At 56.7% G+C, this 12,820-nt stretch overlaps 1 protein-coding gene across 1 annotated transcript; it reads right to left on the reverse strand.

Moving 5' to 3' along the window:
* Nucleotides 1-23: 23 nt before the first annotated feature.
* LRRC71 (leucine rich repeat containing 71) lies at nt 24-12,162 on the reverse strand. Its single transcript, XM_029229592.1, has 15 exons — nt 11,833-12,162; nt 8,181-8,330; nt 7,719-7,844; nt 7,541-7,616; nt 7,246-7,323; nt 5,040-5,108; nt 4,653-4,812; nt 4,483-4,566; nt 4,303-4,392; nt 3,501-3,647; nt 3,250-3,343; nt 2,810-2,898; nt 988-1,099; nt 504-625; nt 24-252 (listed from the first exon to the last, which is right to left on the reverse strand). The coding sequence occupies exons 1-15, from the start codon at nt 11,993-11,995 to the stop codon at nt 133-135; spliced, it is 1,680 nt and encodes a 559-aa protein (XP_029085425.1). The 5' UTR covers nt 11,996-12,162; the 3' UTR covers nt 24-132.
* Nucleotides 12,163-12,820: the final 658 nt, after the last annotated feature.

Here is a 12,820-nt window from a genome sequence, read left to right on the forward strand (position 1 = left end):
GACAACCTCAAGGAAAAAAGTACAGCGATAGACTTTGTTAATGATCTGAGCTCTCCCGTGGGAAGTCCAACCCACACATGGAAAGGAGATGCTTCCGTGGCCCAGAATCTCTGGGAAGAAGGTGGGAGGGGACTAGGTGGAGGAAGCCACAGCCGCCTGCTCTTTGTGCTTGGCTTTACTGGCAGGGTCCCTTGGCAGCATCAGCTCTTGGATCGTGGTGTACACAGGACATTGCGGGGAGAAGCAGTTTTTCTGAAGGGAGAACAGCAAGGCTGATAGCTGACAAAAGCAATGAAGGTTAACCGTCTGGGAGAAAACCACTTCCTGGGACAGGGTGGGTTGGGGGCTGGAGGACATGGACAAAAGGCAAAGGAGTGCGACCGCCCGTCTCACAGCAAGAGAGGAAGGCTGTGTTGTGATCAAAAGAATAAGGGAAACTACAGGCCTGTCTTGGAAACAGGGAGACAAGCTGCCTGCAGCAGCTGCAGTCCCTGGGGACTCACCGCCAGGGACAGCCACAGCAGCCCCACGGGGCCCTTGGACGCGCTCTTGGACTCAGAGAACTGTGCCTGGTACTGCACTGCGGTTAGGAAGGCCTCTAGCCCCACCTCTGTGATGCGGTTTCCTGGTGGAAGAAGCAGACGACGTGGCCTCCGACACTGCCAACCTCTTCTTGCCTACACCCTCACGGGACACCCTCTGCGAACCCTCTTACTCCAAAACTAACCCCCTGCTCCCCCAGCTCCCCAGCTCGCTTACCTAGGACTAATTTCACTCCAGCTCTACTTCTCTGACGCCTCCTTTGTCTGACCTCCCTCACTCCCACCCCAAAGCCCCGTGCCAGAGGGCCTTCACCATCATGATGCCCAACCACTGGAGAACCAGGTTCCGCTCCGTGGAGCCAGGGCGGGGGCACCCTTGTGACAGCATGGGGCCCAGCTAGCCTCGTGGCAGGAAGGTGGGGCGTGGGGGGGTTGCCAAACGTACGGAGAAGGTTGAGATGCAAAAGGACCCTGTTCCCAGGCATGAAAACTTTCCCATCTCGGTGCTCCACGGGCTCCAGGAGAGGGCTGACCATCTCAGTGGCTTCCCCAACCACCTGCTCAGGCAGAATACTGATTGCAGCAGAGGAGAGGGGAGCTGGTCAACAGGCCATTCATTCATTCATTCAACATACATGCTTTGAGGGCCGGCTACAGTCCAGGCTTTGTCCCAGGTGCTGGGGATACAAAGATAAATAAGCCCATACCCTCAAGAAGCAGCTGTGTGCAGGGGAGCCAGAGAGTGAGAGAGCAATGCAGTATGCTGTCAGAGCTGACAGAGGGAAGCTCAGTACTCTGGGGGCACGGAGGAGCCACAGCTAGCGGGTCTCGGCAGGGGTCCTGGAGGAGGTGGCCTGTGAGCTGACATCTGAATAGTATGTGGTCCCTGTCAGATGAAGATCAGGGGGGAAGTGGCAGCAGGTGCAAAGGCATGAAATAGCGTGTTGGCATTCACTAAGTAATTCCTAACAGGGAGAGCAATGAGGGCGATGGACTGGAGGGAGATGACGCTAAAGGCAGGATGAGAGGAAAATGCAACAGTCCTGGGGAGAATCAGCAGCCTGGATCAAGCCTGGGGCAGGGACAGAAAACTGGCACTGAGAGGCAACCCTCGCCCGCCTTCTCCACCCGACTTTCCTCTTTTGTAAGATCTTGTCCTGGGTGCCAGAGAAGACTCCTAAAAGTGGAGGCGCCGTTCCCTGCCAAGGTGGGGAGGTCTTTTGATGACAGAACACAGGCATACCCTCAGAGATATTGTGGGTTCGGTTCCAGACAGCCGCAATAAAGCGAGTCACATTCTTTTGGTTTCCCAGTACGTGTAAAAGTTATGTTTACACTATACTGCAGTCTAAGTGTGCAATAGCATTATGTCTAAAGAAACAGTGTATATACCTCAATTTTAAAATACTTAACTGCTAAAAAAAATGCTAACCATCATCTGAGCCTTCGGGGAATCCTAGTAGTAACATCAAAGATCACTGATCACAGATCACCAAAACAAATATAATAATAATGAAAAAGCTTGAAATATTGAGAGAATTATCAAAGTGTGACCCAGAGACACGAAGTGAGCAAATGCTCTTGGAAAAAAATGGCACCAGCGGACTTGCTCGACGCAGGGTTGCCACAAACCTTCAGTTTGTATTAAAAAAAAAAAATCTGCAAAGCACAATACAACAAGGTACGCCTGTGTAAGGACAGATAGCCCTCGGGTTAGGGTTAGGGTTAGCTGACTCCACTGCGGAGGGGTGGGAGCTACGGAGTCAGCAGTCCAGGAAGGTTTCCAAAGCAAGGAACAAGTTGGTCCAAGTTTAAATAGAAAAGGGAGGCTCCAGGGGCAAAGGAGAGAGGGTCTCAAGTAGCTGTGCACAGGGTGGGGGTAGTACCACGACTAGGAAAACACCCTGCCCTCCTGGGGAGCTGCTGGCAGGGGCAAAGGAGAATGTGCTTCGTTCCCTGTGCAACTGTACGAGCAACCGTGGGTGTGGTGGTGAGGAACAAATGGCCTTTCGGGAAGCAGACTGAGTTGAGGCAGAGGATCAAAAGTGTGGGCTCCTAATAAGCAAGTAAAGGTAGAAGGGGAGGGGGCACTGAGCTCTGTTACCCCCTGCAAGCCCAGGTTGGATTAGGGAGGGGGCCAGGACTGAGGACACAATGTGAGTTGAAGTGGCTGCTGCCACAGTACAGGGCCGGAGACTCCATCCCAGGAAGGCTGGGGGACTGGACCCCAGGGACGTGTCCCCCACCCCGCTTCTCCTGCAGCCTACCTCCGACTCCAGGAGGATGCTGCGCTTCTCTTTGCTCCCAGTCTTGGTCCCTTTTCCCTTGCTTAGTTTCTGCTCAGGGATGGTTACCTCTGGAGTGGGAAGAGGAGCCAGAATGCACAGTGCAGACCTCTGATACGACTCAGTTTCCCCAGAGAGAATGGACTGCGGCGAGGAAGGGGACTCCTCAAACTTTGCGTTTGGGTACAACAGAAATAGAGCTGAAGGGGGGACCCCCAGCTAGGTAGGCGGGTTTCTTCTCCGAGGGCAGGGCCACAGGGGTCCAGCCCAGGAGAAACGGTGTGGAGTGCCGTGGATGGGGCCGGTTGGGGCTTCCGACATCAAGGTGAGAAGACTAGCTCAGCGCAGGCCTCCCGCATCCCGCCCCGTGCTCCTCCTTCCTCCACACCAAGTGGGCACCGCAGAGGGGTGCTAGCACTTACTCCCCTTGCCTGTCTTTGTGGAGTCTTCTTTCTTAGGGGTTCCTTGTGTGGGTGACTGCCCAGACCCTGACTTCTCCTCTTTCTTCACCACTTCCTGTGGGGGATGTAAGAAGAGAGAGGAGAGCCCTACCTCCCTGGCAGATGGGGAACGGGTGTGGGAGGGGCCAGAGGTGGACTTTCAAAGGCCTTCCTCCCTCCGCCCCACCCTGTTCCTGCAGCGCCCAGGGCTCTGCTGCCCACAGCACACCTACCCCGGACTTCTCCTTTTTCTTGCCCAGACCCTTAGGGGTCTTCGTTGTCTGCATCTTGTCTTTCTCCACCATTGCAAAACTGCTGACCCCCATCAGCTGGCTCTTCTCACGCTCTGTTTTGGAGTCCCCGTGTCGAGAGGTGGAAGGCTGTGCTCACAAATGGGAGGGGGTGGAGGAGGAAGAATCCGGCGCCCCTTCCCCAGTGAGGAGTGCCACTCACTCGGACTGGCAGCACCCCTACCCCAACCCTGCCTAAATGCTAACATAATTTGTTTGGGACCCTTCTGGTGCAGGTGCTCTTGGGAAGAAACGGCAGAGGGACCCAGGGATGAGCTGGGGGTGGGGGGAGGTGGCATTCAGACTCATACTGAGGGAGAAAACAGTAGCTGACATATTTTTAACTAAGTGCCAGGCACTGTTCCAGGTGTATTAGATGAATTAACTCATTTAATCCTGTCAACAATCCTATGAGCTAGGTACAGTTATGCCCATTTTACAGATGAGGAAACTGAGGCCCGAGAGGTTAAGTCACACGCCCAAGGTACCAAGCTGTTTTGTGGAAGTGCCAGATTCCAAGTCCCTGCGGTCTAAATCTAGTCCTCTTAACCAATACACTCTACCATCTGCGGAGTGGTTCTGCAGTAAGAACCCAAACGTTTGTTGTATCTGTGCAGAGGTCGGAGAGCAAAACGGTCACGACACAGGGAGAGAGGACGGGTTAAGATTCGGCCAGCTGGCTGAAAGCAGCCGACCTGGGCAGCGGTTCCAAGGGCTCAGGTCTCAGGCTCCGAGCGCTCCTCACCGATCGCAAGCGCTCCTGCGAACCTTTCTCCAGCAGGAGGCGCCGGCGCTCCACCACCTCGGTGTGCGTCAGCTCGAAGGGGCGCAGGACCTGGGGCGGGGCGGCACCTCGCGTTCAGCCGCCCGGGGAGCGGGAGGATGTGGGGGTCTCTCCCCGGCCCCGCTCAGCCCGCACACCCACCTCGGCCAGCTTCAGGGCGCCCTTGTCCTGGATGCGGTTGTGGGCCAGGGACAGCCAGAGCAGGGAGCGGTTGAGCCGGAGGCCCTGCGGGGTCAGGGAGGGGCAGTGAGCTGGCTGGCCCCGGGCCGCCACAGCTCGCGCGGGGGGGCCCCTGCCGGCCTCGCACGCACGTCCGCGATGTAGCCCGCGCCCTCGTCACCGATGCGGTTGAAGCCCAGGTTGAGGGAGACCAGGGTCCGGTTGCAGCTGTGCAGCGTGGACAGAGCCTGGCCTAGGAGCTGCGCCCCGTGGTCGTCGATGTTGTTGTTCCGCAGAGACAAGTGCGCGATCCTGGGCAGCAGGAGGGAGAACGCGGGTCACAGGAAACACGGGGTCCTGGGCGTTCCCCGGAACCTCGGAAAACGGGGGCATGAGGAGGGCCATTCGGTCTGAGGGTGGAGAGGCAGGAATTGAGGGTGCTTGGAGAGGTGCTGGAGGGGCAAGGAAGCGTGGGAACAAAGGGTGACTTGGAATGGGGGGCAGGCCCAGAGAAAGGGGGTGAGGGAAAGGAGTCTCACGTGCTGTCCACTGCCATGAGCTTGTGATAGGACTGCTCCGGCAGCGGGTTCCCCTCCAGAGACACCTTCCTGAGGGTGGGGGAGATCTGAGACCCAGGAGGCACCACTGAGGCCAGATGAGGGAAGGGGACAAAGAGGAAGGGTGGAGCTCTGGGAAGCAGCTTGGAAACAGAGGCAAAGGATGCACGCGCGCGCGCACGCACACACACACACACACACACACACACACACACCCGCCCCGCCCAATTCCCTGATACAGGAAATTATGTGACAGTTCTCCAGACTAGAAATCCAGAAGTGTGCCATGTGAAGGGGTTACTCCCCAGAGTTAGTGAGGTGTGGTAAGGGGGCCTCTAAGATGACCCCAGTGATCCCCACTTCCTGGTATCCGTGCCCCAATGTAATCCTCTCCCCTTGAGTGTGGCTGGACCTAGTGACTCACTTCTAGTGAATGGCATACGGCAAAAGCGATGGGCTGTCACTTCCAAGTTTAGGTTACAAAAAGGCTGTGGCTTCCAACCCGGGTGCTCTCTGGCGCCAGCTGCCAAGTGGTGAGGGCACCCAGATGACCTGTGGAAAGGCTCCCGAGTGGAGGCGCTGTGGCCAATCACCTGCCACATAAGTGAGCCTGGCGGCAGATGCTCCAGCCCCAGTCAAGATGACTGCAGCCCCAGCCAACAGCCTTACTGCAACCTCACCAAGACGCCGACCCAGAGGTGCCAGCTAACCTACACCCGGATTTATCTCACAGAAACTGTGAGATTATAAATGTTTGTTGTTTTAAGCCACTACGTTTTGAAGTAACTTGTTACACAGCAATAGGTACCCAATACATGACCCCTCCACAAGGCAGTGGCTTCTCCAACAGTACTGAGAAAATGGAAGTGTTTTTCCAAGTCACAAGAAAAAATGAAATTAATGGCTGGAAAATTCTCTATTAAAAAAAGTTTCTCTCGGGACTTCCCTGGTGGCACAGTGGTTAAGAATCTGCCTGCCAGTGCAGGGGACATGGGTTCAAGCCCTGGTCCGGGAAGGTCCCACATGCCATGGAGCAACTAAGCCCATGCACCACAACTACTGAGCCCGCATGCCACAACTACTGGTGCCCATGTGCCTAGAGCCCATGCTCTGCAACAAGAGAAGCCACAGCAATAAGAAGCCCACGTGCAGCAATGAAGACCCAAGTCAGCCAAAAATTAATTAATTAATTAATTAATTTTTTAAAAGTTTCTCTCATGATATTTGCCCAACCTTTCAGCCTGGCTCATCTAGCATCTAAACTTGATTGCATTTATTTTTAATTATTTTTATCATGTTGATCTGATTTATTTTTACATATTAAGATGAATTCTATAGTTTTTCTCCTGCTGGCTAAATTGTTTCTAATTCCCACGACGGAATACAATATGTGTTTTGTGGTGTTCAAGACAAAGAGCACCCAAGGACCTCCAGCTGAAGGAGAAAAAATCCCTGCCCTCAAGAAGCATCCATCCCATCTACAGGAGGAAGACAGGTGAGGAGGCAAGCCAGTGACAGTGGGTTCTGTGAAGGAGGAGAAGTCAAGGGCGCTGGGGGAGCTTCAAAAAGGGCAGCCAAATCAGCTGTGTCCTTTATACAGCAACCACCCCTGTGGTTATACTACTCCACACCTTGCTCTGGCTCCCTCCTATACAAGAATGCCCTTTCCCCGTTCCCTGCCGGCGGGCCCCTCCTATTCCTCCTTCAAGGCTCAGCTTAGCACCACCTCCTCCAGGCAGCCTTCCATGTCTCTCATGAACCATTCTTCCACCACTACAGTCCCCACAGTGCCCTGCAGTATCCACTCCTATGCCCTTCTCCCTCCCTCACTGGACTGCCAGTCCCTGTAGGATAAGAACCAGTCCCTAGTACAGTGTCAGACACCAGGCAGTGAGGAACCTCCAGGGAGAGAGCGGGTAGTGGTGGGACTGATGGAGAGGAGAGGGGATAAGGCCCCAAAGGTAGGCTCTTTAGGCACCAGAGTAGGCAGAAAAGGGGACCCCACTGCTTGTCAGATGGGAGCTTCAAAACCCAACAGACAGTAGCAGCACCCTCTTTCCACAGGGATGCCAGCCCAGGCCACAGGAGCTGGAACTTGTCACCCCCGTCTCCAAACTGCTCACTTCTGACCACCCAGCTAGCCAGGCTACCCAGGTAGCCTCCCCCTTGCCTATTCCCCTCTGCTCACCTGAGCGTGGATGAGCAGAGAGGCAGGAGGGCGATAAAGGTGGTCAGGGTCTTATCAGTCAGCCCCACCTTCCACAAGCTGGAGATGGTGGGAAGCACAGAAACGCAGCTGGAGCACCACCTCTTTCCCACCTTGTCCTCTCCAGCCACCCTGACACCCCAGCCACACCCTTCCTTATCACCTTCCACACAGTCCCCAGGGCCTTCCATGCCCCTTCAGTTCTTTCTCCCAGACCACTGGTGGCCCCTCTCCAACACTGGCCTCCTGCCCCTCCCCCACCCCCATGTCCCCTCACTTGATGGCCTGAAGCTGGCTGAGGGAGGTCAGACACTTAGAGAAGATACCCAGGATACGCTCCTCAACCTTCCAACCTGCGGAAGGGAAAGGAAGAAGGCGCCTCAGGCCGGGAGAGGTGCGGTGGTGGACGGCTGGTGAGAGGGACAGGGGGGTGGGGGTGGGGGGGCGGACCTCACCGCGGATGTAGATTTCCTTCACGGACTTGTCCTCGGGCTCCAGCTCCACCTGGATGGTGGGCCGGAAGAACACGTATTTGCTCTCCAGGCTGTTGAAGCTGCAGGACCCGGACAGCGGCTGTTCGTCTAGAAGGCAGGGGTGCGAGGAGCCGGAGAAGGAGGGAGGGGGCAGAGTCACCGCCCCCAGGCCCCACGCCCCGGCCGGCCTACGGGAGCCGGAGAGGCCGAATCTCGGGACGGCTCCCAGGGAGCCGCGGGATTGGAGGACTCCGCCAGAGCCACATCTGCGAGGGTTTGGAAAGGACGACGGAAGGCCGCCCCCACCTCCCCACCAGCCCCCTTGAATCCACCCCGCTCACTCACACACACATTGCCCTGCGTCCCCGCCATTCGGCCCGCCGTGCGATGGGGGATGGACGCGGTAGGCCTGGCAGACACCCCGGCGTCTCCACTGTCACTCACCTACGGTGGGCTTTTCCGACGTAGAGGCGGAGGGGACGAAGGTCGGGTGCGGGCGGGGCCGGGTGACCACTTTGGGGAAGTCTGTGTAGCCCCACCGCGTGCAGAGCTCAGCGAAGTCCACCTCGAGGACGCCGGTGCCCTGGTACTCCTCTGTGGGGGCGGGGACGAGAGCGGGAGGGGAAGCGTAGCGCTGCGCCGCGCCCGCCGCCTGTAGCCCAAGGCTGCCAACAGAGGGCAGCAGAGACCAGAGGACGTCCCACCCAGCCCTGCGCCCCCGCCCGCCAGGGATCGGCGCACTGCGCCGCGTTCCCACGCTCGCCCGCGCGGGGTTTCAGGCCTCTGGGCGGGCAGCGGCCCCTCCATCGAGGCAGACGTCCTCACAGCCATTTTTAACATGTAAGACGCGTTGTAGAGACCGACACTGAAAACACTTGAGAGGAAACAGTGGGAAATCAAGACCTAGGAGGAAGGGGACTAAAGGGCGTGGAATGTAGACAATGAGGGCGCCTCTTTTATGTGCCGGCTCGTCCAACCACCCTGTGGGTCAAGGCCGCTTCCACTCCCGCTCTCCGCTCCCTGGGGGGCCTCCTCCTCCCCAGCCCAGCGTCCTCCCACGTTCCCTCCTTGCGGGGACTGCCCAGGGTCACACGGAGAAAGAAGGCCCAGGCTTGATGTGAGCAAAGGAAGGAAAGCAGAAGGACCTCTCCACCTGCCCGCGCTCCCACCCCCATCCCCACGCCCGCACTCGGGTAGACCGAGGCCCAGCAAGGTGGTAGGCTTTTATTTATTTAGCAAACATTGATATAGCACTTACTCCTGTCCCACACGGTTCTATATATGCTTTGGAAATCTTAACTCATTCAAGAGTTTTATTAATTCAGACAGATGCCCACCACTTCCCATCCTGAGGGCTATGCAAACCTGAGGTGCCTGAGTCCCCAAAGACCCCTGCTCTTTCCTGCTCCTGCATGGGCATCCCAACAAGAAGTGGTTCCTTGAGACGGGAAGGGGTGTCCCTGGCAAAGGCGAGAAACCGGAGGCAGAAGGGTGGGCTTGGTGCCAGCCTGCTCTTCCAAGTGCAGGACAGCCTGGAGCCCCACAGGCGGCAGGCGCCGCAGGGACTGTGCCCCCGACAGAACCCCTGCACCCAACAGCAGGGAGCCTGCCCGGAGGGTGCAGGGGGGCTGGCAGGACGTGTGCTCAGCACTGTGGGGCAAGATGCAGAGAGGTTTGAGGGTTCTCGTGGCAAAAGGGTGAGAGACACAGGCACCCAGACGTCAGGGGGAACACAGACACCCGAGAGACATTAGCTGAATGGACGAGGCTGATGAGAGGAGGCATTGGGAGGCTAGGGGAGCCCCTCGTACAGCTGACTCCTGCACACTGCCTGCTTTCCCGGACTCTTCCCCCTGCTGGGTGGGTCCTTCCTTGCTTCACTCACACCATCTTTCCCCAAACAGAGGTTCTCAAACTTTAACATCTTTCTGTAAGAATCAGTAGGAAAGCCTGTTAAAGCAGTTTGCGGGGCCCCATCCCCCCAAATTCTGATTCCATAGGCTGGGTAGAGTCTGTGAATTTGCATTTCTAACCAGCTCACAGATGATGCCAAAGATGGTCCAGGGAGAACCGCTGCTCTAGACCAGCACTGCCCGACAGGACATACTGGGACGATGGAAGTGTTCCACCTCTGGGCTGTAGCTAGCAGTGATCTAGTGGGCAGCACAGCTCCGAAAGGGCCTTGCTCCTGCTCTCCTCCCCTCCCACACTCCCTCCTCACACTCGCTATGACCTTGCCTCATAGCTCCTTGAGAAATAGAAGCCACCAGATGCGATGTCCTCTCAATCTATCAACGTTCCTACAACTGCCTTCACTCGCTACCCCATTTGAGCCCTGCCACAACACATGATAGCGGCTGCTAAAGCCGCTGTGACCGTGTGGCCCTGTCCCGTTATCACTCCCTTTCTCTTCAACCCCTCTGGTTCCCCCTGCCTGGGGGAGCTCCTTCTCCTCTAAGATCACTGAGTCTGGGTCCTGAGCCCTTTCCTGTCTCCGGTTCCACTCCCCCCTCCCCAGGGGAATCTCTTTCATTCCCAGGGCTTAAAGGCACCCAAACATCAGCAGCTCCCCAATTCACATCTCCAGCCCTGACATCTTCTCACCGCTCCACACGCTTCCATGCAGCTGCTCAGCCGACATCACCCGTTGGAGATCTCTTACGTGCTCTTCCTTCAGGCCTGCCTGTCTCCATGAATGGCACCTTAACCCACCCCGTGCCCAGTACAGAAACATGGAATCATTCTTGCCACCTTCCCCACTTTCCACCCCATCCACTACTTCACCAACTCTTTTTCTACCTCAGAAGTACTGTTCCAAGGAGCCTAACCCATCTCCCTCACTACCCGAGTCCACAACTACCACTGTCCCTCACCTGGGCTATTGAAATGCCTCATAACTCAGCTGCCTACCTTCATTCTCTCCCTCTGCCACTCCATTTTTCCACACAGCAGCCAGAGTGGTGTGAGTGTGTGTGTATGTATGTGTGTGTGTGTGTGTGTGTGTTAATGTAACTAGGTTCATTTCTGTAGGAGATTCTATCCTGTCTTGTCTCTCCTTCTGGAAAATGCTCTTTCTCCAGCTCCCAGAGCTTCCTCCCCCCGCCCAGCCACCAGCACTGACAAGGAGATGGCACCTGACCAATGTCTGACAATCAGAGTCTTTTCCCAAGTTGTTTTTCCTTGACAGCAAGTTCCTGTCCCTCTTTGAAGGCAAAGCTGGTAGATTTGAATCAAGAAGCCTTCCAATCAATTCCCCTTTGTGGATAATTAATTTGGGTTGGGGTTCTATCACTTGCAACATAAAGAGCCACACTCATACACATACTTTTCCAATGGTTTTCTTTTCCTAGAGAATGTAAATTCCATTCCAGCTGGACTGTGTCCATCTCGTTCTCTTTCTATTGGACCTGACCACAGAGCAGGCATCCAAAAAGTAATTGTTGAATAAATGAATGAATATCTATAAAACTAAACTCAGAGGCACCTCCCGGCAGCGCCCCTGTGTCTTTCCACCACTCCCTGGACCTTCTTCTCTGATACAAATTAGCACATCTTATTGTATTTGTCAGCATCCCAAACCAGAGTGTGGCTTCTTTAAGATCAAGTTCAAGTCAAACGTCTGCCAAGCTGAGTCTCAGGAACTGTGCTGGGACTAAAACTGTGATTCATATCTCAGGATGGAGCAGGGCGCTTTGGGTGGGTGCACAATGTACGTTTGTTGAGTGAACAAGTGAATTTGCAGTTTATAAAATCCTTTCTCACCATCAGCTCTACTGTACCTCCCAGTAATACGCAGGGCAGGACTCCATACTACAGAGAAGAAACGTGCCCAGTAACACGTGCACACCTCACAACGGTGACCAATTAGAACACCCTTACCATGTGCCAGGAACTTCAGCTGGTGGAGCCCTCTTCCACACAGCGCTCCTCAGCGCCAGAAATTCTGTTATTATTTACTGGCTCGTCTGTCTCGCCCGCCGTTGCCTGGCACAACGAAGACGCCCCATCCAATCTGGCTAACCCGAGCGACGAGTGGCTGTTGGGAGCGCGCGGAGAAGCCTAGAGGCCTGATCCCCCAACCCCGCCACCAGCGTACCAGGGTTTTTGGGTTCCTCCTCCCCCACCGGCGGCAGGACGGTCGTCGGCTTCTCCTTGGCCCCGCGGTCCCCTTTCCTGGTCACTGCACCGGATGACTTCTGGATCCCGGGACGCGGGGCCCTGGGTGAGACCACTGGTGGTGCGCTCGCCTCGCCCGACATGCTGGTGCCGTCCGCAGAGACTCTGGGGACACTCACGGGGGCAAGGAGGCAGGACGGGATTCTGTGGGGCTCGCCCTGGAGGTGGCCGAATCAAGGGTCTCTATTCCGCGTCCACAGGCGGGACCCGCCTGCCGCGGCGTCGCCTCAGCGTCCCTCTCCAAGACAACCGCGCGAGGTGGGCGGGCCCGAGGGCAAGGGGCAACCACAGAGCGCACGCGAGGCCAACAGGGGGCACCACAGAGTCATCAGGGGGCGGAAGGAGCCCGGAAGGCGGAGCCGCGGAACTAGGGCAGCCGAGAAGGGCGGGGCCAGAGCGGAGCCTGGGCAGCCCTGGGTCACAGGGGCAGGGGAGCCCTGGAGCCCTGGAGGGCCGGACCCCGCGGACCCTGTGCGAAAGGAGAAGGACCTGGGCGGAGCCGTGGCGGAGGAAGACGAGTGGATACCGGACTGGACCGGAGTGGAGGGGGCTGGGCTAGAGCGAGACCAGGACGGAGAGGCGGGGCTAGGGGGCGGGCAAGGAGCTGTCCAAAGTCACCCGAGAAACTGAACCGGGGAAAGCCGGGATCCGACCCCGTGTATTAGAGATAGCGGCAGTCGGAGGAATCTAGGGAAGCAGGGTCCGGTTGGAGACAGATCCACTCTCTGGGGTCGGCCCTCCTACCCTGTAAGGAGAGGACTCCTGATGGAAAAGGCCCAGAGAGACCCACCGAGTTAGCGAGCTGGCGTGGCTCTGGGTTTGTAATCTCGACCCCATCTATGTAGCCTCCTGGAGGTCTGGGGACTTAGTTGATCCGCTAACGAGTTTAGGAGGCGGGTCACGCTTCC

Source organism: Monodon monoceros, unplaced genomic scaffold, assembly GCF_005190385.1.
Source record: "Monodon monoceros isolate NGI ecotype Baffin Bay Population unplaced genomic scaffold, NGI_Narwhal_1 Super_Scaffold_18, whole genome shotgun sequence".
Lineage (NCBI taxonomy): Eukaryota > Metazoa > Chordata > Mammalia > Artiodactyla > Monodontidae > Monodon > Monodon monoceros.